The sequence below is a fragment of the Sciurus vulgaris genome (genome assembly GCF_902686455.1).
Source record: "Sciurus vulgaris genome assembly, chromosome: 10".
NCBI lineage: Eukaryota > Metazoa > Chordata > Mammalia > Rodentia > Sciuridae > Sciurus > Sciurus vulgaris.
In genome coordinates this window covers 66,247,455-66,272,397 of record NC_136470.1, presented here as the reverse complement: position 1 = coordinate 66,272,397, position 24,943 = coordinate 66,247,455, and the positions used below count along the sequence as shown (strand labels likewise).

Below are 24,943 nucleotides of genomic sequence, written 5' to 3'. Positions count from 1 at the left end.
GCTCAATTACCCAAGACCTTGCTCTAGCCTTTGAGCTTTCTAAAACAGTCAGTGAAATCTTCACAGCATAGATAGAAGAATTCAGTAAATATGGCTGTGCTATGCACGTTTATGGTCCTCATTTGCAAGAGCAAGGGGCTGCATTTTGATGAACTGTGAAGTGCTTTTATTCCTAGCTGTCTCCAAATTTTTTAGTAATAGACTTTTGAAATGCCAGTATTACTATTCTTTTCTAGTACTGGGTGTGTTTCAAAGACACATTAATGATCTCAATGTTATAAAATGCTTTAGGTCCTTTTTTCACATGAAAGGCAATTTCTCTGGGTGTTTATATAAGTTTATAATTAGGTTAGTTAGCTTCTTTTATGTACACATAACCATTGCCATCATCTTCCACCTCTTTCCTGACTTTTGGAGTGAAGATTTCATTTTCTCTTAATTGACCTTCAACTTAATTAGATTTTTGAAAGTCCAATCACAGAGTAAATAGAAAATATTTATACTTCCATTGTATGAAACATCAAAGTGGTCTGGATTGCAGATGGTTCCCAAGATCAAAGCTAGCCGTCTGGGCCCTATTATTATTGGAGCAATTAGACTGACATTGCTCCTTCTTCACTGTCCCCAAAGTGTAATTTAGGACAGAAGAAAATACTGATAATTTTCAAGAAAAGACTTTTATGAAAATGTGAGCTTTTGCTAGTGATGAGTGAACCACAGAAGAATAAAGGACCGAACCTAAAGATTCTAAAAGGACAACTCATAACAAATTATATGGAAAGCTGTCATGAGTCTAATCAACTATCCAATATGCCCTAGCCAGCAGAACCTAGCACATGCCTGATTTTATAAAAATTGCTCAGTAGCTTTTACCAATGATGTAGCAAAACCCCTCAATACACCCTATACTCTTAACATCTCTCCAGACTTCATAAATGATACTGGTTATAATTCAGGAAGAATAATCTAATCAATTTCCTTTGGAATGACTGTTTTACCAAAACTTTCATGAACCACATCTACATTATATTGGAACAAGTCATCATACCAGTTGTCCTCTTCAAACAACTCGTCTAAACATTATTGTGTTAAGTAGAGGAAGTCCCCAGGATTAAATTATGGAAGTAGGTCTGCCTAGCAAAAACCCTTGCATATGAAGAGATATCCAGTGTCACTTCTGTCGCTTCAGTTAAGCTTCCTACTATGACAGTGCTCCATTATTTAAACTGATTCCTTTTCTTTTCAAAACACAGGCTTAGGAATTCAGTGAGGGGATCAGGATGGCTAAGATAACTACTGGCAAAAGAGATTATTGTAAAGAACAGACCCAAATACCACTCAAAATCCCACACTAGTAACTTTCTCCCGCCACCACTTCATTGATTCATTTACTCTGTTGCCAACAGATGTTTGTTCCAGGGCACTGAGAGGCCAGCGCAGTAAACCAGAGAGACATAACAGTTTTGCCTGTTGAGCTCACAAGCTGGATCCTACGGTTTCTTCTTTTTACTTCTCTGTGATAACCCTTCTCTGTGGTAGTTCTACAGCATTGCACATAGCCATTTTACAGGCAAAATCTATTTTCTAAGTGGTAGGAGGTCTTGGAATTTATGGAAAGCTAAATTATTGGCTCAAAATCTCTTCAATTAAATAAGCTTAGTAAAATTTATGAAATAGGACTTCTGTCTTCCTGTACCTTACCCAGAGCATGACTTCTAATTTTTTCTAGTTACCTGCCCTAGGGACAGTCTGTCCTTTCATTGCAGATTCTAGGTATACTCCCTCAATTTCAATTCCCAGAGTCCATTAAAAATTTGTACTTATGCCAGGTGCAGTGGCACACATCTGTAATCCCAGTGGCTCCAGAGGAGACAGGAGGATCGTGAGTTCAAAACCAACCTCAGCAACAGCAAGGCGCTAAGCAACTTAGTGAGACCCTGTCTCTAAATAAAATACAAAATAGGCCTGGGGATATGGATTTGTGGTTGAGTGCCCCTGAGTTTAATCCTCAGTACCAAAAAAAAAAAAAAAAAAAAAAAAAAAAAAAAATTTGTACTTATGAGTCTGTCTCACTCCAGTGCCCACTATCCCTCGTATAATATCTAGCACGTAGTAAATGCTCAATAAATACAGGCTATTAATTTTATTTGGACCTTTTTTCCTATTTCTGTACGAATTCTCCCAAAAGCTGCTTCCAGCTCTCAGTCTATCCTCTTCCCCAAGGGTCTGCTAATCTTCTCCCATCTTCTGCCTTTTCGTAACTCTCCAAGTAGGTCCACACTATCACTCATCATAACTTCTTTTTTCTCTTCTTATCTCCCTTTTCACACAACTCTGCCTCATTCTGCTGTCCAGAGCTAACCAGCCAACAGGCACAGATAGTGGTAGACATGGGATGCAGGCATTTCTACAGCTCAAGCTTGCATTTGAAAGCCAGCTATTTAGAGGGAGCAGAGGTTACTGCCGAATACACAGTTGGGCTTGGGAGAAACCAGTTGTCTCCAGATAGTAGATATATATTTTAACTGAACTCTTCAGGGCTTCATTCCAAAATCACCTAATGAGGAAACTTTAGGAAAATATTGGCTCACTATGGAACAAGACAATGTGAAATAGTAACCTCTCTAGGTAGTCATCATTACTACGCCTATTCAGTCCCCATGCTGACCTTTAATTTATTCTTGCATCTAGGAAGGTATCAAGAAAAGACACATCCTAGAGTTTGTGAATCTATTATTAGATCTTCAGAGGAAATATTCAGAAAAAAAAAAATCCAGTGTATAATAAATTTCCACCACAATTTTGACTTGTGGACAAGAACCATGATTTTCTGAGTACTTTCAGGGGACCAAGACAATCCTGATATTTCACATACATTCACAATAATCATCACACTGACAAAAGCCAACCAAGTGGAGAGGTGTAATGGGCCTGGTCTTTCTCAGAGAGGAGGAATAGCGACTTTGTTACAGACTTGTTTAATAAGTTTAGTACTGCTGGTACATGGTGAGTAATTTAAAAAAAAAAAACTAATTGAATCAGTATTACTGTTTGTCTTATTGTTTCTAAATTTTCTGTAGACAGTGCCTTTATTATTGCCCACACCCTCTGCTTCCTCTGCCTTCTTACACCACTGCACACTAACCTTGGAAGATAATCAATATTTCCATGTAGAAAGGACAAAAACAAAGCTCACAAAATGTAAGCATTCTCTGTCACAAAATCAAAAAACTTATGAGAGGCAGACCTGGAACTCTAACCCAGGTCTAACTCCAAAACCCTCTCACCTTTCATGACAACACATGAGTAACAGTAGTTGAAGAAATGAAGTCATTTTAGATATTGAAAGTGCTTTCCTGTGTATGGTTTCATTTGCTATTTACCTTAAAAGATGTATTTGATATAGGTAGGTAGGTAGGTAGGTAGGTACCGTGATATGCATTCATAGGTGAAGGGCTGCAGGAGAACACAATCTATGATAACCACCTAAGTAGAACAGGTGGGAATTAAGCCTGCATCTTCTAAATCCTAATGTGGCATTATATCTACTATATTAATACATGTTATGATTTTTGTTGTTTCCTGTGAATAGCAGAAATATGGAACACTTGCTTTTGAAGCTATCAGTGTGTGCTCTCTTAAATGGTATTTTTTTCCTTATTATGAATCCATTGTTTGTTTAAAAGAACTCATTCAAATGGACTTACCAGAGCAGAAAGGTTCAGAGCATGGGTTCCAGAACATGACAGACAGATCCAAATTTTATACTGCTCCAAACACTGACCATATGAATTGGACAAATTTTAACCCCTCTGTAAGCTTGTCTTCTCATTCATAAAATGAGGTTAATAAGACTTAGCTCCTTGGCTATTATTGGAATAAAGAAGATTTCTAAAACCTAGTACAGTGCTATTCATAGCCTGTGAATGCCTATAAATATATCCTTCATTCAAATTTTGTTCTTTTATACAATTATTCCAATGTTAAGAAGATTAAATGAATGACATTTTATTTCTTAGGTCACTGTTATTGTTATCAATATTCAATTCTAATTGAAAGAATTCTTGTTACTGGTGATGTAAGAATAAGAAGCCCTTGATTAATATTTTCAGAAACCTGGAATTTTGAAGTAATAAAAACTGGAAGAGTCCTCTGACAATTGTAAGCCATTCCAAAGTCACGTAAAGAATAACAATGGATCTCTGTGCAGCATTTTTATGAAGCCTCATTTTTATTATAACCATATTTTGAACAGGACATCTATTATTTTAACTACACTAGCATGCTGCAATATGATTGTATAATCTTTCTTAGCCTCATCTATACAGATTCATTACAATGAATTTGAAATGTTCATTCCAATAAGCCATGAAAGAGCAGACCTGCACCAGGGTGTCATTTGATAAATATTAGGAACAATGAGCTCTTTACATGCCTATCGTATTCATGAATTTACTTTGGCACAAGAAGCTTCCTAGGTTTGAAGAGAGAAGCAAGTGGTTGGCCTTGATATTGACCAGCAGCATCTCTTCTCAGATTAGAATGCACTTGAAAAGTACTCAACCCTAGTTTTTTGCCAGCTGCAGCATGCTGGGGCCTCTGTGGGCTAATGATGCCACTTACCCATTCAGGTTCACACAAATTGGGAAAATAAGAAAAGGAGGAATATGAGGCACAAATGCCCCCAAGGTTATGACCAAGGTCTTTAGAGGTAGTAGCTTAGTGGGTTGACTTAGCTCCCCAGTCATGGCTGCCCTGGGCTGGGAAGCCCACCCACAGGAGCGCAGGAAGGAGAGAGCCCGGGAAAGACTCCAGCTTAGAGAAACAAAGAAGAAACCTCTACTCCTACCAGAGCTAGGCTGTAAAAGAACAAAGGAGAAAGATGAGCCAAACAGGCCCAACTTATTCTATCCAAATGTTTTGATTTGAAAATCATCTCCCTCCCTGGGTCCCAGTGTACCTACTGGCTCTGGAACCCAGAACAGGGAAGCACTCTCCACAAAACTGTACCTCTGGAACCTGCTTCCTGGTCCCATTGTAGAGGGACTTGGAGGCATCTAACATGGCAATATTAAGTTAAGATACCTCAGCTCTGAGCCTGTTAGAAGTGGCGATGGTGGGAAGGTAGTCTTGCCCAGGTTACAGGGCTGGGTTAGTGAAGCCACAGTCACCGTTACAAACTTATCAGTTAATACCAACATAACTATAGAAACCTACAACTGTTAATACCCATTATGAAATTGTAAAATTGAACAAACCTGTAGAACAACAAATAAACTCTCTCTCTCTGGTCAACATAAATGGGTCACTGTGCTACAAATTTCGACATCACAGGCAGCTCATATAGTGAGAAGGTGAGGATGGGAAATTGATATTTATTAAGTGTTCTAGTGCTGTTCATCCTCATATCTCCCTTTGTGTACCATATCTCGGTGGACAGTACCACCTGATCCCAAGCCAGAACCTCAGTGTTATCTTTCTGATGCTTCCTGCTTTGTCTAATCCTTCACATCTAATCCATTGCTAGTTGGATCAATTCTGAGGTTTCAAATATCTCCAATCTTTCCCCTCCTTTCAGCATAGCATCTCCCAATCTATTGCCAAATATCTCTGCATTTCTTCAGCAGCTTCCAAATGGTGCCTCCCTGCCACTGGTCCCACAATCTATTGATGAAGGTATTGAAACAGTGTGACTCTGAGAAAAGTGTTAAACTTTCTAAAAAACAAGGAAGAACATGAGGGAAAGAGCCTTGATTTGAACTATCAAATTTCAATCTGAGCTCATGACTGCTCAGATTATACTCTGTCCTCTTTCCTCCACTAGTACCACCACCTGCAATTCTTGCATTTATCCTTTGAGCCTATGTGTTCTAATGACCTCTATAACCAATCACAGGATGACTTTCACATGCAACCATTGTGATTCTTTTAAGATAGCTTCCTCTTTTAAAACATAAGGGAAGGGCTCGGAGTGTGGCTCAATGGTAGAGAGCTTGCCTAGGATGCATAAGCCCTAGGCTCAATTCAAAGCACTGCAAAAAAAATAAAACTAAAAAAAGATAACAAGGGAAAAGAGGCTCAAACCAGTGCACAGGGTACCCAGACCCAATTCTGGCTAAGGGGCAGAGTCAAAATTCAGATTTCAGATTTCCTGTTCCTGACTGCTAATACTGACTCTTAACCCATAGAAGAGATAAATGGATTATAATTTGGAAATTTAGTAATCTGAAAGGTAAATGAATTAAGGCTATGAAAACATATGATAATGATACCAACAGTCTATTTATAAGGATGAGCAGTTTCAACTAGAGTTGAGATTTTTTGTGTCTGGGAAGGTTGCTATAGATCATTAAGTGTGGATCCTCATTTTAAAGGTAGTTAGGACCAAAGTCCAGAAGATAAAGTGTGCAGAGGGAGATATACACAGTCAAACTCAAGATATCTTCCAGGACTCCTCATTTCCTTTCCAGGTTTCTTTTTCTACATCATCTGCCCTTTTTGTGCCTGTACAAAAATGAGCAGATTAAATCCAAAGTGAAACACAACACATACAACCAAAAGCAACAAAACAACACAACCCCTACTCTGGCATGCCACTTTATATTGGGGGCTGATAGTATTGACCCAAACATGTTCTCACACCTCTGTCTGACAGTGATTTAAAGACTTACAAGCTGACGGGAGATGACCTGTGGGTGGAAATCACAGATGAACCTGATGTGCAATCCTTTTTAACTCAGATGATCAGGGTCTTCTATAGTCAGAAAACTTCAGAAATAGTTTTCAAAAATGAAGAAAAATGTTCAGAAATAAGGTAGGGTGCTACAGAGTAATTTAAATGAATTTGGTACCCTAAAGTTGACTTTACTGATTGCCTTAATAAGTTTTTCTTCCACAAAGTCTAAACAGATTGTTTTTTCTACTTTATCCACATGTCATTTTCTGGCTAATGCCCTCTAGGCAGAAAAGTACTTTTCTCCTTAAAGATCCATAACCCGTAAAGCATCGCCAGGCCCATGATCTCTCCCCTCTCACACTGTCTTCCTCAGGTGGATCTATAAACAGTTGCTCCACCTTCATAGAAGTGTTTGAAAGAATCATGGCAAACTAGAATCTCACATGCACTTCTGAGTTCATTTCAAGCCTGTCACAGGCCCAGTCATAGGCAGGAAAGCTCAAGCATAGAATCAGCAAGGATAGAACTGATAACACTAAGAAGTCTTCTATGCATTAGGATAAACCTTATAAACAAAAGCAAATTTTACCTGGATCACAGTAATAAGGACACATTTAGGAAAAAAGAAGAAATCACATAATCCTCATTTTTTTGTATGTTAGTTTCTGAATTGCTTCAAAATACCAGGCTAGCCTTGAATTGGACAGACTTTAGGCTTCTATTATTTTCATCAGATTCCTCAAAGCCATCTCAAGCTATAGTGATAATAACGATGATGATGGAAGAAAAAGAGAAATGGTGAAATCATACATTTAATATTCCATGTCCTTCAGTATCATGTCTTGATTTATGTAAAGAAAAACAATATGAATATTATAATTTATGGTTAGAATAACTAAGAATGGATTAAGAGAGAGAAAGATACTAGTTCTGTTTCCTTATCACCCTGCTGAGTGCCTCAGTTAGGCAAACAGGTCTATTTTCTTTAATCACCTCTTATTTTTGTTTAGTTCTCTAGTGGTCAGTCCCACTCAGCTGATGACATGATTCATGTCAGTGGGGTTTTCAGATGATCCCTTTCTTGCCTCCCTTCCATCAGGCTGTCCTTCCTGATTCCTCCCTGGAGCCCCCTCTGGCTCTTCTGTAATCACATGTGCCTGTCCTTCCTACAGATCCTCCCACTATCACAGAGTCCAAGAGCAACGAAGCCACCACAGGCCGACAAGCGTCACTCAAATGCGAGGCCTCTGCGGTGCCAGCACCTGACTTTGAATGGTACCGGGATGACACCAGGTATGCACCAAATCCATCATGCTCCCAGTGCCCCACCTGGTGGTGCTGGAGGCCCCAGAAACCCAATAACAAAGCTGAGCTTAGTAGTAATTATGCAGACCTATTCCATTTGGCTCTTCCTTTTCAGTATCTCTTTATCAAGTGTTTTGGGGCCTGTAACTCTTAAGCTGAAGCCTAAAAGCACTCAGGTAAAATACAAAAAGTTAAGTACCTGATTCAAAGGATCATTTCCACCTGCATGCCTTTCTCTTGGAGAGCAGAAATGAGAGCCCAAGGAAAGTCACCCATTCCAGAGTCTTCTCTTGATGGACATTGATCTTGATGATAGGGATTGCACAATTAAGATGAGGAATTGAGCAACTTTGAGAAACTGTTTCTTTTCTCTTCTTCCTTCAATGTAAAGATGAAGGAAGTTAAAACCTTCATCAATGTTCCTTTTAACTCTTCTGTTTTTGAACTCTTAGGATAAACAGTGCCAATGGCCTTGAGATCAAGAGCACGGAGGGCCAGTCCTCCCTGACTGTGACCAACGTCACTGAGGAGCATTATGGCAACTATACCTGCGTGGCTGCCAACAAGCTGGGGGTCACCAATGCCAGCCTAGTCCTTTTCAGTAAGTATGCCAGAGCAGGGTCCAGCTCAACATATTTAAATAGGTAGAGTTTTCTCATGGAAAGCTGACGAGCAACCCCTTTGTTACTAAAGATGAACATTTATAAAATAAGAATATACTCACCAAAGCAAAAGTATAGTTTTCTCAATCCCTGGGCACAAGATTTTCAAATGGAAGACTTTCTCTCTGTATTCCCTTACTTTTGGTAAGTGTGCTCTTTTGTTCTGTGTAGTTTTCTTTCTTCCTGGTTGACTAAACTGCTAGGATATTCAGAGAACATATATTTATTTGTTGGTAGCCTCTTCAATAAACATAGGTGACGTAAGAGCCTGGAAATTGATAGCTGTTACAAAATATCAGTGATGGGAATGATTGAAGAAGAAATATTCAATGAGAATGGACGAGGAACTGGGACATGGGACAAGTTGGAAAAAAGGAAATATATTTCAACAACTCAAGAGGAAGGGTGGTATTAATGATTAAACAAAATAAAATGTAAAGGAGGAAGAAATGCTCACAGAAAGGATTCAATATGACAGCAAAAGACATTACTTTTCTGATGTTTTTTGTAACAGAGATGGGAATATAGGCAAGGAAACATTTCTGAAGATCAGAAAAGATCCTGAGAGCAGACTAAGGAGAGACAGTAATTTCAAAGTTACCAATGTTAGTAGGAGGCTCTGCCTTGGAGTCTTGCTCTTTAGCTGCCTGCTGTAGTCAGAAATGTAACTCCCTGTCATGTTGGTCAGGAAGCTATGAGTATAAAAGCAAATGCCCCCTGAGAAACAGGATGATGATGGGTGGGATCATGGGAAATGACTATATCAGGATTAGGGACAAGTTTATCAGAATAAGGAAAGCAAACAAAAAAGTTAGCACATGCTGAGACACAAAGTTCATTTGGACCAAATGGAAAAGTCCAAAGAATGTGCTATTATTATTTTGGATATTTCAGAGTAATAAAGCACTATCTATAAAAATTTTTTTTCTGCACAGGTACAATTGGAAAAACTAGAAATACTATGGTAAGAAGAGATGTCTTCATTTTATTCAGTTTAGATGAGCCTTCACAAAAAAAAAAAAAATCTTAGAAGAAAATCAATTTGAGATTTCTCTTGAAATGCAGTGCTAAAGCCATTTTAAAACTGCTTCAGATTCAGCTCCACTTATGGAAAACAACAACCACAAACTACCCAAAATTCAGCCTTCATTTTCTCATTCATAACTCCAATTGACGTCAGTTTATGACAGTTTGATAGGATATAGCTATACAAATGTTGCATCAATATGAAGTTTAAAATTCATATCCCTGTTTACTTGTCTCCAAAAAACCAAGCATCAGTGTTCTTTGCTTCAACTGGAGCATCATATCCACAAGACACTTGGGAAGATAAGTATTAAGAAATATAGTTACCCATTCATTCCTGATATTAGGGTTTCAAAAGTAGGGGCAAAACCCAGCCTCAACTATAAATTCAAGATGCTGATAACTCTAAGGTGACAGAGTTATACTTAACAAATGTTTTATAGGGATTGAAAACGAGAAAAGGACTGCAGAAAGTGAGCAATTATACATTCTCATTAAAATTTTTTCTTTACGTCACTAAGAATACAAAGTATGCTAATGGTATATTTCAAATAACAAAGCATGTCTTTAGATTGAGAGAGAGAAAGAGAGAGGAAGGGAGGTAGAAGGATGGAATAGTTGGGGAGGTAGAGAAGAGCATGTGTGAGGTCAAAGATAATGGAAATATTAGTAGGGGTCATTGCCCTAACACAAAATTACATTTAAAGGACTTAACCAAGTAAAATTAAAGAATAGAAACTTACATAACCTGTTTATAATTTGGACGCAGGGATAAGGCAAAGTGGATCAAATCATTATGTCCTTGGTGATTTGGAAGAAAATCACCCTCAATTACACCTGTGAGAAGTGCATGGTGCCCTGGTTAATGATGTTCCACCCCCGACAGGCCCTCGCTGCCCTCTAACACCACAGCCCACACGGGTACCAGTTCTACATTTAGCAGCATGCATAGACAGCTCGTGCATCAGCATTTGGTTCATAATTGATTTCCCACCTTATGGGAGAGTTGAGAGGTGGTAGCACTTGCTGAAGAATACAATATGAAAGGTCATTAGGCTTGAGGTGAAAAGGAGCTAGGAGGATCACAGAAAATTAGTGAATCATCTGACCACAATTAGGCTTTGGGTCACAAAAGGGGGAAGCGGCTGCTTCTCTTATAACAAGAATGGCACTCCCTGCCAGTTCCACCACCACCAATCAGTTGTGGAAAGCATATTGTTACAGGGTGCTGCATAGCTGGTGCCTTTGAAGATGAGGTTCTGTGGGAGCACAGCACAGAGGGAAAAAAAAAAAAAAAAAAGAGGAGAGAGGGAGAGAGAGAGAGAGAGAGAGAGAGAAGCAGAGGAAGGGAGAGCACAGGGAAGGAAAGGAAAGAAAGGAAACATCAGAGTAAACATGTATGCAGGTTGCCCATTGCCTGTGGAGACAGAGTAAATAGGGTCCATGAAAGGAAGACAGTGAGCCAGGGGCTTCATGCTGGGTCTGTTCCTTGAGCAGGGGCAGGAAGAGCTGTCTTCAGCTGGGCCCCTGACCGAAGCACTATGCGGGCAGTGGGGAGCTCTGCTGACCAAGGCAGTAAGAAGCAGATGGGGCAGCTGGTGAGTTCCTGACAGCCAGAGGCAGCAGCAGGGAGAGACTCAGCCAGCGCCTGAAGAGTTCACGATTCTTCATCCTTGTTGGCAGTCAGCACATTTTCAGCCCTGTCGGCCCCAGCGACATGCTGACTTTTTGCACAGTGTCAATTTGTGATCACTTGTCCTCAGCAACACATATGTATGGCACTCCACTCTAATCAAATACCGATCTCCAAAGGGGTCAGAATAATTGAATGAGAATGTAAAAGCACAGTGCAGTCATAGTAATTTCACCCTCAGCTAATGGAAGCATTTCTTTCTCATTTGTTCTTCAAACATTCTAGTGCTTTGTCAAAGACTACTTCAGTCTATATAACCAAGTAATGCCTTTATATCTGTTTCTTCATTCCCAGACTGTTACCTTATAGAGTTTTTTCAAATGCATTAATCCAGTGGCGCAATGTGTGTGGGAAAGGATTCGGCTTAGTCTTTGTCAGACAGGGGAATGAGTATAACGTAGACAAAGACTAAGACTGTTAGTGATGACAAGAGAGTTCTCTTACCTGTGTATGCAACATAACAAATTTCATGTTCCCACGCTGATGATCAAGTTGTAACCCACAAAGTTGATAGATTTGTTTTATTTCAGTGCTTATGTTTAGTTAGGGATAGGGAGAAAGAATAAAGATGATGACTAAAAGGTCATCATGTCTTACCGAGTGCTTACAGTGCACCCTACAATATATGCTGCACTAGAGGTTTTGCATGCATGGCCTCATTTAATCATGGCAACCTTCCCACGTACTCATGTTTCTCCATTACACAAACAGGTTATGTCATTAATGCAACTAAGCAAGGCTGAACTTGGGATTTAAATTTGGGTAATCTGTTTCCAGAGTCCAATTTCTAGACCAATATCTATTTTTATATGTAGGCAAACATGTTAGGAGATACAGCTTGCAGTTTGGAGGTGAGGAGACATCTAATTTCTTCTTTCCCCTAATGAGACCTTTCTAACTGGCTTCATACTACAGTGGTCCCTTCAGATCCAGAGTACTGCTTCTGCTGCCTCCCACTTCCATTCCCATTAACTCTCATCTGCAGGTCACCTAGATTATTAAACTCATTTTATTTTTGACTTGTTAAGAACCTCAACTAATATTCCAGCCTAATTGCTTGAGTGAAAGATTATTCCTACATGTTGCAGGATAGGCCTACTGATAAATACGAAAGAGTAAAAATACAAAGCAACATACTACATAGTTTTCTACTGGACCTTGCCATAACAGTGTGTAGGAGGTATTTTTTTCATTTTCTTTTTAATTTTAAAATATCATTAACTTGTAAACCCATAATTGACTAGATTTTAAATGCTACCTTAAATAATCCAGCACTATAGCAAGTCTTTAGAATGAGAGCTTCCCCCTCTTCTTTAGAAACCATTCTTAGTTATTATTCCAGAGGCTTGGGGATAACATACACCACTCCATGATGCGAGTTAGGACTTGGCAGGTCTCTTAGCCAGATTCTTTTAGATGTCTCGTAATATAACAATCTAAGCTGCTATTTGAACACGAACCCCATGGTGTTTGAAAGACTAGCTGCAAACTCCCTAAAAGGGTTCTCTGTGAATACCAAAGGAAAGAGTGGGCACTTAGTTAAACTACTTTCATTTCAAGCATAGGCATCAAATAGGTTAACTTCCAGAAAGAACGCTGTACCTCTGTAATACCCAATGGAAAAGAAAAGAAAATCTTGTTTGAGCTAGTAAATTACCTTGATATAAACACCCAACCTTCCCTTCAACTCTAGATTTTTATTTTGTCATTTATTGCCTTTAATTCAAGTGTTTCTTTGTAAAGTGTTAATGACCCTCTAGCTGTTTCTTATGGTGTCCCACAGATTCAGACAGTCACGCCCCACCCCACACTCCTGTTGCCATTTGTATGGTAAAAACCCAAAGCTTAGAGATCAGGGACTTCCTAAAGGAGTTCTGCTCCTGACATCTCCTCAGGTGTTCACAACCTCACGTTCCACCAGCTTCATGCCCTCCCTTGCTTTTGAAAATCAAAAGTTTAAAATTTTTCAAATTAAATTGTATTTACTTCACTTTATACTCTTATAGAAACCCAGAAACCCTGGTTCTAAACTCTAAAACAGCAGCAGAATCATGGTGGAAGATTAAGGATAAAAAACAGGAATGGGGGAGCATCTAAGGAAAGACAAGTCAAAAGGATGGAATTAAGAGAATGAGACTAACTAATGGGGTGTGATAAGCCTGAAATGATGATAACAGGGTGGAGCTAAGAGGATAACAAGCTGGAAAGCAGTTGAAAGGCGATGAAAGGCAAGTGGTGAGATGGCTTAGCAGTATAAATGGTCTTGTGGAAATGAGGGCAGAGTGCATTTACCCAGCTGTGAACAGTGTGATGAGAAAATATGAAGCTGAGTCATTTAAACAGTCTGAATAATAATAGTAATAATAAAAATAAAATACAGTAGAAAGAGTATAATATGGGACAGTGGTCTCCAACAGCTACATAAATGCTGAAAGCAGTTTAGCTATTTATTTTCAAAACTGGAAACTTAATACCAAATAACCAGTGAAGGTTCAAACCATTTTTCTATTTGACACTCGTGTAACTAAGACACAATTGTTCACTGGGCGATTATTGACCTGCTCCATCTTAATGCACTTAGGGAACTTTCACATTAAAGCTACAACTTTCAGCTAGGGAGAGGTCACTGGGTTGGCTCAGTGTCCAGATGTATCAATGTCCAAAGACCAGGTAAAATCAAGTCTTTCTTGGTTTATGGTATATGGTGGCATGCAGATCAAATTTGAATATGTACATATGTTTTCCTCATTATGGTTTGGTTTTTGTTGATTTTCATTTCTCATTGGTCATTATTTAAACAAACTTCTAGGAGGGATTTAGTAAGTTCATGTTACTTATGTTACACTGCAATGATCAGGGGCAGCAAGCAGTGCATCCCATCCCTAATGTACCATTTGTTCTTTCTGCAAGAACCTCTGGAGGATTTAGAATTAAACCTAGGATTTTAATGAGCTATACAAAAGATACCTAAAAGCCTGAACTCTGTACATTCGGTTTGCACTGGTAGCTCAGATATGGGACTGGAGAGTCCCATAAACTTAAGAACCCAGTTTCAAAAGAAAAGTACTTCTTATAGATTAACCAGATGTGTCATCTAGCAAGTTTGAACAAATTTCAGATGAAATTATAACAGAAGGGTGGGATTAAGAATAGACTGGAAATAAATTATATAATTCCAAGAAATGTATGCCTGAGCATCACTCTTCCACTGATACCACTGATATGGAAGTAAAAAACCTGAGAGAGTTAAGAGAAGTTAAATTAGTGTTTCCCAAAATAAAGTTTCCATATGCTTGGCTAATGCTAATATGAGCTATAGAACTGAATCAATGGAGTCTATAGCTCCCATAGGTCCATCTGCCATGAGCTAAAGAGAGAAGACTCAGGACCAAGATGCAGTACTTGGATTTGATTACTTTAATGAATGCCCTCTATTCCAATTCTCTAAAATAGCTAAAACCTTAGTTGTGGATGTTGCCAGTGGAGATAGGATCGAGTATGTAGAATTACCATAATATGATGTTGTCTCCCTGTTGTAGCCATATTTTTAAAAATGTTTTGTAATTTTTATTTTATTAATACCTGTCTTTTATACTTTGGTGTTACAGGAAGAACAAATAAACACTTTATGAGAGAGATGATCCTACAGCATGGAAAGGAAATTCATCTGTTTTATAATTGAATAGCTAAACATGAAGATAAAACATAGATATTTTTAAACTCTCCGTGATGTTTACTATTTTTTCCCCTTTAGAGCGTGTTTTACCCACAATTCCCCACCCCATTCAAGGTCAGTATGCTTTTTATCACTGTAGCTCTGTTGCTGGGTCATTCTCCAACATTTATAATGAGCAAAAAGACATGGAGGAGAAAAATATATTCCAAAAATCTGCATACAGGAGATATTATTTTTTTCCTTAACCATTGAAAAGAAAGTTAATTCATTGCCCCACATTAGCTGACAGGTTTGTAACAGGTGTGCCACCTGCCCAAACTTCAGTAGCTCGGAAGAAAATTCCAGAGAGCAATTTTTCTTTCAGTCAGTATTTATTACAGGTAACCATGAACTCTCATATTTGGAACACAGTCACTTAAATTCTCTAGCTCTGTAGCGCACAGAAATACAATCTTCCCACCATCCCCACTCACATTTGGAAGATATATACTATTCAAATTTTAAGTCACTGATATTATTTATAAAAATGAATTTGTATACTTCCAAAGGTTACACTCAACCAAAATATAAAGACACTACTTTTTCTTAAACTCTGGGCCAACTCATGGGTTTTTCCTTTAAATATAACTACTTTAGAAAACACACCACACAAACACACACAAAAACCACTAAGGTAGTCATTCTGTATTCCTTTTCATAAAACTTTCTATGTACCCAAATTAAATTTTTGCCTTTTACATCACATTTAGATGCAAGTTGCAACCACAACTTTCTAGCTTAAGGCTATTTAAAGGCAAATTGGCAAATAAATTAAAATAATATAAAAAAAATTCTGAAATGAAACCAACCTACCATTGAAATTAAATTCCAGAAAAATGATTTGCAAATAGCACTCAAAGACCTGAGAAAAAAATGGAACTAGGCCATGCGGGGCCCTACTGTGGAAAAAAAAATAAATCCAATTAAACAAGATTATCATACACACTTATAAAGAAAATGTGCTCAGAATTAAAGGTAGAAAGCTACTGTTTGTAAGTTTGAAGACGGATCATATTTCATTAACACTTGTCCAGACTAAAAATTAGAGCAAAATTGGGTATAGATATTCAGTATCAATAATGTGATATTTTGCATATGTGTGCACTCACATATATGAAAACTTACTTTAATTATATTTGAAGTAAGTATGCAAGGTTTATAGGATCAATAAGACAGCTTAATAAAGTTATTCCTAAATTGTAAGAAGGGGTCCAAATATTTTCCAGTATACAAGCTTAGAAAAACTGTTTTAAAAAAAAAAAATCCCTAAACATTAATGAACTCTGTGTTGTATCCCAGCTCCTAAAAATAAACTGTTAAAAGTGTGTCTGTTTTTTAGGCTTGACACGAAAACTCAGTATTCATGGAAAATATCCCATCTTTGAATTCCTGACATGCCACAATTATTTAAGACATTTGTCTTCTGGTGTTGCTGCCAAGATTGACACCATTTTATCATGTTTGCCATCGTGCAAGTATCTTGATATGGAAAACACACACACACACACACACACACACACACACACACACATTTGTCCCAAAGGATAACATTTCAAAGAGGTCATGCCCCATCCACGATGAGCTTTGTACAGTGTCACAATGACTCTAGGTGTCTTTTGTGAGAGCAGTTCTGCAGCCACAAACTCGAATATTATCTGATCATAATTATGATACCTATAACACTGAACAAAGTGAGGGCAGACGCTGTTCACAAAGACAGCTGTCAGGTATTGAAAAACCCGGTCTTGTCTGGGGATGGAGCATGTGAGATTTTTGTTGAACCTTTTATTCCCACAAACTGAATTGCTGATTGGAGAATGACCCTAGTTTGGTTTATGTTGTAGGTAGACTGTTAGTTAGCTTTCTTAGATCTGATAGTTTTTAGAGAATTTAGTTTTCTCACTACTAATACTTTGGGCTTCTGCTAGTGGAAATTGAAAAGCTGTTCTTGAGACTTGGGATAGCTGGTGCGAGAGGTCACTATTGAAGATGTCCCCCTCTCTTGTTTACAGGGACTCTAACTTCCCAGAAATCCAATTGCTTTTCTTCCTTCTCTTTCCATCAAGAGGGCAACATCAAGTGAAATGCAGTTTCCCCCAGTTAGAGCAAAAGCGAACAGAGAAAGCTTAATTCTTTAGGGTGTTAATTTAGGATCCCAATAGCTATGAAAATCATGCCTTACTGTGTTTACCACTAGAGTGCAGACTCCTTCATTGGATTAAATATCATATGTTGTCAACATCTACATGGAACACTAAGTTTCATCCTCAAAATGTTAACATGTTCCCAAGCAGTTGGTTGAGAGAAGTGCCTGGAGAATTTTGAACCAACTAGTTTCCCTTAAGGTGTTTGAAAGTAGAAAGTCACAAAGATCCTTTTCCACCCTTCCATAATAAAAAGAATTCTCTCTCTTCATTTCCAACCTAAAAGAAATATACATTACATTTCAGCTGCTTCATTATTAACTATTTCATTGGAGAGTAACCTCCCTCATCCACACTCTGTGGCTCCTCAAGTTGGCTGGGGATGCACTGCAGAGTCACAGCCGGAATGCAGTCCTAAACCCCTTCAAGCTGTGATTAAACAAAAACAAGGCTCAATAAATCAAATGCATTTCCCTTGGGTTTTCTTCATCATATTGCTTGATTTTCTGCAGCAATAATAATAATACTGGAATTACACCAAAGGGTAATGTGTACCGGCTGTGGCCAATTAGAAATCTTCAAATGTCCTTTCCCCTGTGCCAAAACCCAAACAAAACAAAACAACAGTAACAACACAACAACAACAACAAAAAGTGTGCTTCCCTGCTCCTTAATTTAAAAGATACATATGAAAATAAGCAAAATAAGTAGTGTTCTGTTCTTGATCTGTTTCTGATAGGTGTTTTTCCCCCATTAATTTTAATTCAGGTTTACTTATTCTAAAATGAGTGCTGAATTGCATATATTTGCATAAATACCCTTGACTATATCGCTGCAGAAAACCCACTGAATTGTAAATGAGGAAAGAGTTGACTCTAAATGTCTGAGGGAACTTTTCTTGCTTTGTTTGACTCAATCATTTCCTGGGGCTCTGAATACTGGCAATGATATTGTTCCTTCCCATCAACCTACTGGCACATAGCCCATCTTTGTAAAGGAAGTGCACCTAGCCACGCCCTCATATTGAAAAGGACCCTGGGTTCAGGTGAGGTGATGAAACCAGCCTTCGAAAGTTAAAATCAAGTGAAAGAAGGAAAAAGGAAAAGGACAAATCACCATTGTTTTGTTTTTACAAATCTCAAGCCAAAAACTCCCTTGAGCTTGTGGCTCTCTGGGCTCTATCAGCCCATCCTTCTCCAATCACTGCCTCTTGAAACAAAACAAAACAAAAAAAAAACCCTGGAATGTGTCTCACTTGTTTGCCTCCCATCTGATTATTTATCCCAAGTGAACAGCCTTTCCAATCACTAACCCCGTGTGGCGAGTGGATCTGGGAAATGTTGAGATTATCTTCCAGGTTCAGGCTTTGCACCAGGTTTGTTCCCAGCTGCTTGCCATTCAGTCCCTGTTTTTCCATTGATAAAACACATTGCACATGGCTGGGTTTGCATGATTAATACAGCTGTCTAAAGCTCTCTCTGAAAACAAAACAAAACCCCCCAAAATTAAAGTTCAAAAAAAATTAAAATCCAACTAACAACAAACTAGGCTTGCATAAATCTGCAGTCTGGTACGTTTCCTCCCAAAGGGAGACTGGTGTTCTTATGGACAGGCCTGGCATCAGAACAGCTAGATTCTATCTTAAGTCAGAGGAGGGGCTAGCCCTGCCCTCACTTTGGTACTTCCAGGAATGGGTTCTAAAAAGCATACTCCAAGGGGGAGAAAAATCCTCAGCTTATCCCATGCTGTAAAGATCACTGGATAATCCCTGAAGTTTCATTTACTTTCTATAGGATACTATCCTGGGAATCAATGAGAAAATGCCTCTTCTCAGCCCTTTAATTTAACAGGAGTTTCATCTTGCCCAACAATGGTAATATTAACAATAATAACAATAGTTAACCCGATTAGTTGGCTTTCCATGTACCAATAGAGTTCTAAAGTCTTTTGTATGCATTAACTCAGTTAACTCCCACAACCCTAAGAAAATAACGTGCACTTTTTCCCACACTTAATGATCAATGTATACCCAGATTCCAATCCCAGGCACATATTTAAATCTATACTACATTATAAATAACCACTATGTATGCATTCATAATGTTCATTAGATACGCATCTGTCTAGTGATTTTAAACATCCATCTAATTTATTTTATGTATTACAATACTTATAATACATAACAGATATTTTAATGTCCACACAATTTCACAGAGTCCATTTTCAAACACACTAAACAGAGAGAAAGATGTATGCCTGACTCCCAGAAATTTATATGAAAGCATTCATCTTTTAAAAACATGAGCAGAGCTATCTGGCATCAGCACATCTAATTTCACACACTTATTCAGACTGATTTGCATACACCTCTATTAATCATGGATAATTACTAGCATTGTTCTCTGTAATTCAGTTTTTCCAACTGTGAAATGGGAAAGAAATTATATTTTCCATGCCTACAAGCTCAAAGTGGTATTTTAAATAAAAAAAAAGAGAACTTGAAGTTCCTAGAAAGTGTATTGAATTTAAAATAATCATATTCAGATATGCGTATTTCTTATAGTTTTAAAAAACACAGTATTTAGAGGTATTCCTGTGCCACATTGCATGCACACTAGCTAGATGTAAATTCAATGTGTTTTCATTATAGTTTGACATATTATGGAGTCTAAGGATGTCTGAAATGCTCACATTTCTAAGAAGTTTAAAAATAGAACCATCCCAAAGCCAAATAAAAAGATGTTTTCATTGTTTTCACCATTATAATATTGCACATAAGAGGAGCTATAAAATTTCAACATTCTTTATTGTGTGGCACAAACATATTTTTTAGCAAATGCCCATCATGCACATTACCACATGTCATTAGTCCATGGTCATCAACCCAAAGCATTTGCACTTTTGGCTGGTCAGAGATAGGAAGCACATCCTAGGAAATTTCCGTATTTAAAGATAATTCTCCTTTCCTGTTGGTCAACAGAAACAAGGGTCTTCTCTCTGCTTACAGACCTGGTACAGTCAAATCAACACAAATTTACAGCATTGTCATTTCCCTGATTAATACACATGAAAATGATGAAAAATCAGCCTTAATACCTGGTCCATTGCTCCTTTATTGGGAACAATAGCCTGAATTCCTCCTGAATTTTGTTAGGGGAACCAAGTAGCTGTACCAGTATTTCACATGGAATCAACAGTACTCTCATTGTCCATCCAATGATTTAGACCCAACTGTAATAGGGGAAATCATTCCCATTTCTATGTCTTACCTTTTCCCACCTTCCTACTCCTCCTTCTGCTCTGTTTCCTGCACTGTTTTGTTGAAATTTGTTAATAAGAATCAATCTAAAATTTATTCACACCATTATGTAAAGGTTCCAAAGGCTTGGAAGTGTTATTTCTCTCTGAATTTACATTTAGCTTCAAGCTAAATGGCAAAAAAAAAAAAAAAAAAAATCCTATAGCATCAATTTTCAGGTTGAAGAATTTTTAGTAATGGGATTTTTTCTAGTTCCTTTTCCTATTTTCCTAGTTGGATCTGCCTACCCCAGTCAGCCTTTCCTGGTGATCTCCCTGTGTTCTTTGCCTTGCTGTGCTATTTAGATTTCTAGAGCCAGCAGGGATTTGAAAATGAATTAAAAAAAAAAAAATCCAAGCTTCTACTAAATTTTAATTTGATGGAAATATTGCTCTTCTATGAGCTTTATGGAGAAAAATCTTTCAAAGTAACAATTACATTTGGGGATTAAGTTTAAGTAATTGGCAGTCTTGTCTTTTTAATTAAAAGGAATAAAGCTGCCTAAGAAGAGCTCAATGAGATTTGCAATGGAAAATGTTGGCACACTGCCCCAAAGGGTGAGAAGACTTGAGATCTTCCATGGACAGAAAAAGCTGACTCAGGCTCCTCTGGTCCTGAGAGCTCATCCCCAGTGGAGATTGCCTTGGTGCTTGTATCATATGCCATTTGGCATGAAGGTTGAAGTCTGCTGTAAGAAGCATTTTGGGTATAGCAAGGATAGATTCTTTCTTTGAGAGCTTATATCCGGGTTCAGGGACAAGGTATGAAGGTACAGACCTTAGAGGAAGTGGTAGTACTTAGAATCAAAAAGATAAAAAGGAATTCATACTTTTCTAAGTATTAAGGTCATCGGTGCAGTCCAAGGCCCTGACAAATATCATATGGCAGCCCCCCAAAATACAAGCCTCAAGTTTAATCTGTCCTTTGGCAACCTCTTTCTCTGTCAGCTGTAATTCTTATTCCTGATGTCTAAATTTCTTGATTTTTCTTTTCTCTACATTTTCTTCCACATTTACCTTGCAATCCATGTACATGCTCTTTCTGACATCCTTCCAACAAAATCAAGGAAAAAGTTTTGATCCTATTAGCATTCACTCCTAAACACTGGTTACCAGCTGTGCAGGCACCACAAAGTCATTGTCTCATGTATCTGGAGGAAATACCGACTTCTAAGGAGGCAAGATACAAATTAACCTTAGTAACAACTTCCCTTACACAGTCACTCTGTCCTCATGACGCTCTTTCATCATCACAAGTTATTTGTAGGTATTAAATTAAACGAGCATGTCGATGGGGAAAAAGAATCAGCGTAAATGGTGCCACCTTACATCTCCCCTTGTACACTGCTGAGAGGAAACACACCTGCCAAGTAAGAACACAGCATGACATAATGAGATTGGAATTCCAATTTAAGGTGTTCGTATGTACCAGATGCATGAGGGGAGTAGGCAGACTACTCACCAGGACTCCACTGAGAATTGTCAGCTTACATCCACCACAAATCAGTGGGGGGAGAGACCTTACAAGTCATTTATCATGCTTCCTAATTGGACGCTGGGGAGCCACGCACCACCATAGTTTACTACACTGTTTTGTTTATCACTGTGCTAATGGTAAAAGAAAATCCGTAACACGTGCACATTTAGCGCCTAGACATTACCACTGTAAGAAGTATCTTTGCTACCATCTGTCCATTATTTTTCATCTTCCCTACACAAAGATCCCGACTTAACCCCCCATGCTGTAAGCCTTGCATTTCTAATATGACATTTTTAACTGCTCAAGAACACCTTGTTTGGGGCAAGAGTAACAACCTGTTGTTGTAGGGGGATGGGAGTAGAGGCAGAGGATAGCTGAGCCTCAGCTGTCCGTACTCTTTAGATCACACAGCTCCAAGCATCCCCAGCCATGTTCTATGTTGGAAAGTCGCTTGTCTATTTTACAATACTTTCTCAACCAGATGTGTGGATTTTGTATGAAATGGAAGCAGGGATTGTTTGGAGAACAGAAACCAAGCAGTACCTTGCACCTCTCTGTTGAATTGAAAGCTATCATACCCTAGGAATTTGTTTTTATTTTTATGTATATATATATATATGTGTGTTTAACCTGGAGTTCCAGATCACAGGTAAGTTCATTATTGAAATCTGCTAAGAGTAGCAGTGCTGCAAAAGACAAAGGGGTTCATTCACTGGAGGTTTGTCTCCCTTGGGGATTTGACCCTCCGATGCTAATTCATTAACAGTGTGACTTCTTAGATGTACTCTCCACTGGTTTTTGCCTGTGCTTTATAGGGTTTCTTTTAGAGTTCATGTTTTCTTTTCCTTATGATTTCTAATCATTAGGAACACAAGAAAGAGCCTTCATTCTCAATGGCAGTTAAAACTGGTTTGGGGCACAGGTTACATTTGTTTGGCAAAGCACAATATTGTGAGGACACCATTCATTCAAACAAATGTTATCCTACAATTTGCTCTGAGCCAGGTCTTAGGGATGACTGTGGAGGACAAGTATAGTCTCTGTACTTATAGAATTTACAGTCAAGATGGAAAAGCAACCACAACAAGCTTTGCTACATCCATGTTGGGGTACCTGCAAGGTGTTTGAGGGAAACAGAGCAGAGTCATTGAAATCTCCTAGCAGAAAGTAAAGTTCATGAGGCAGGAAGGGGAGAAGGGAAAGAGAAGCAGAATACTATCATACACAAAAGTCTAGAATCCAGAAAGAGCCTGATAGGGATTTGATATAAAGTCTAATTAATGTTTAAAATCATGGGGAAAAAAATGACTTTCCCCTAAGTTTCTTACTTTGTTCTTTTACCTTCTGCCAGTGAAAGAAAAAGGAAAAAACAGAAAGGAAGGAAAGGAAGGAAGGAAGGAAGGAAGGAAGGAAGGAAGGAAGGAAGGAGGAAGGAAGGAAGGAGGAGGAGGAGGAGGAGGAGGGAGGGAGGGAGGGAGGGAGGGCGGGCAGGAGTGAGGAGTCAGGCATTTCCACCTCTGTTACACCTTAGGAGGAGGCAGAGCATGCGTTGGCTTAAAGTACATGCCCACCCCCAGGGGTAGGTAGCACTATGCAGGGTTAGCTTGCCTGGCTATACTGAGAATCTGTTATCTAGCAGAATATCTAGAGAAATATCAGTCTTTCAACAGAGAAGTTTCAGGTAGGTTCATTTTAGTGGCAGGAATGGTCTGCCACAAGGAGCCATGGGCACTCCGGGAGCGTTGCACCGGAACCAGGCTGCAGCGCTAGGTGTGGAGTCAGTGACGCGGCAGGAGCTATAGATAAACCGGTTGTCATTGAGGCGTCCCGGAACTTAGAGGAACAAAGTCACTGCAAGGGCCCCAGGCAGACGCCTTTACCAAGTGCCGCACTGTGGTAGTCGATGCCACAGAGGACGTGCAAGGGTCACTCCGAGCATACCAACATTCTTTAATCCCTTATCTTCCTATTTCCAGGAGCTTTAAAACCCTAGGAAATCTCACAAATTCACTTATTATCTCTGCATTCAAATTCCGCAGGCCAGTTACCTCGTTTCATGGTATTTGAATGTTTTTGATTTTGAAACATACAAAATGAAAACGCACATTACATGGATAAAGACGGTCTTGAATCCCTTAGGATTTTGAATCCACGATGTATTTTAAATGGGTCTGGAAATTCACAATTTAGAGCTCAGGAACAGGAAGTGAAGAGAAAACCGAAAAGACAAAATCTCTAGAGAACTACCTAAACCTGTGCTTTTAATCCTTTTTAGCAAGTCAAATAGATAAGTACAAAAGACTTTAAAATATACATTATCTATATTTTAAATTATAAGTATATACAAAGTTTATATTTTAAAACACAGAAAATATCATCTGTTTTCTGTTTTAAGAGCTAAGAATAACTAAGTTTGGGGCTGGGAGGTAGTTCTTTATTAAGTGAGTTAGCTGGTCTCTTAATTGCAGCAAGGGCAAAGGACCAGGATTGTACCTACTTTATTTTTCTGTACTGGAAATTGAATCCAAGGAACTTTACCACTGAGCCCATCCCCAGCCATTTTTATTTTTATGGTTTTTTTTTTTTTATTCTGAGATGGGTCTTGCTAATTTGCTTAGACTGTCTTTCAATCTGTGATCCTCCTTCCTCATCCACCTGAGTCACTGGGATTACAGGCATGCAAGCCTGGCTAAAACATTAGACCATGTACTATCTATATGATGTTAGAAAGTTCCTTAACTTCACTAAACTTCATTTGCTTCATTTGTAAAGAAAGAGAATGTAAACTACACAGATGAATGAACTAGCATAGGTAAGTAGCCATGTGATACAAGTATCACAACAAATAGAGCCTGAATTGTCAACTCAGGAATGGAAATCTAGTTCAATACAGAACACACATTCCCCTCAAATATTTCAACTTTTTCCTTTAATCTCCCCTAATC

At 38.5% G+C, this 24,943-nt stretch overlaps 1 protein-coding gene across 1 annotated transcript in view; it reads left to right on the top strand.

Moving 5' to 3' along the window:
- LSAMP (limbic system associated membrane protein) overlaps window positions 1–23,898 on the top strand; it is a gene marked incomplete at both ends in the record, with an annotated part of 309,093 nt that extends 285,195 nt beyond the window's left edge. The window contains 5 exons of the mRNA XM_079100425.1: window positions 7,849–7,969; window positions 8,434–8,582; window positions 15,117–15,152; window positions 16,417–16,552; window positions 23,718–23,898. Coding sequence (XP_078956551.1) covers window positions 7,849–7,969; window positions 8,434–8,582; window positions 15,117–15,152; window positions 16,417–16,552; window positions 23,718–23,898 — 623 coding nt within the window. The remainder of the gene's footprint in view (window positions 1–7,848; window positions 7,970–8,433; window positions 8,583–15,116; window positions 15,153–16,416; window positions 16,553–23,717) is intronic.
- Between the last annotated feature and the right edge of the window lie 1,045 nt (window positions 23,899–24,943).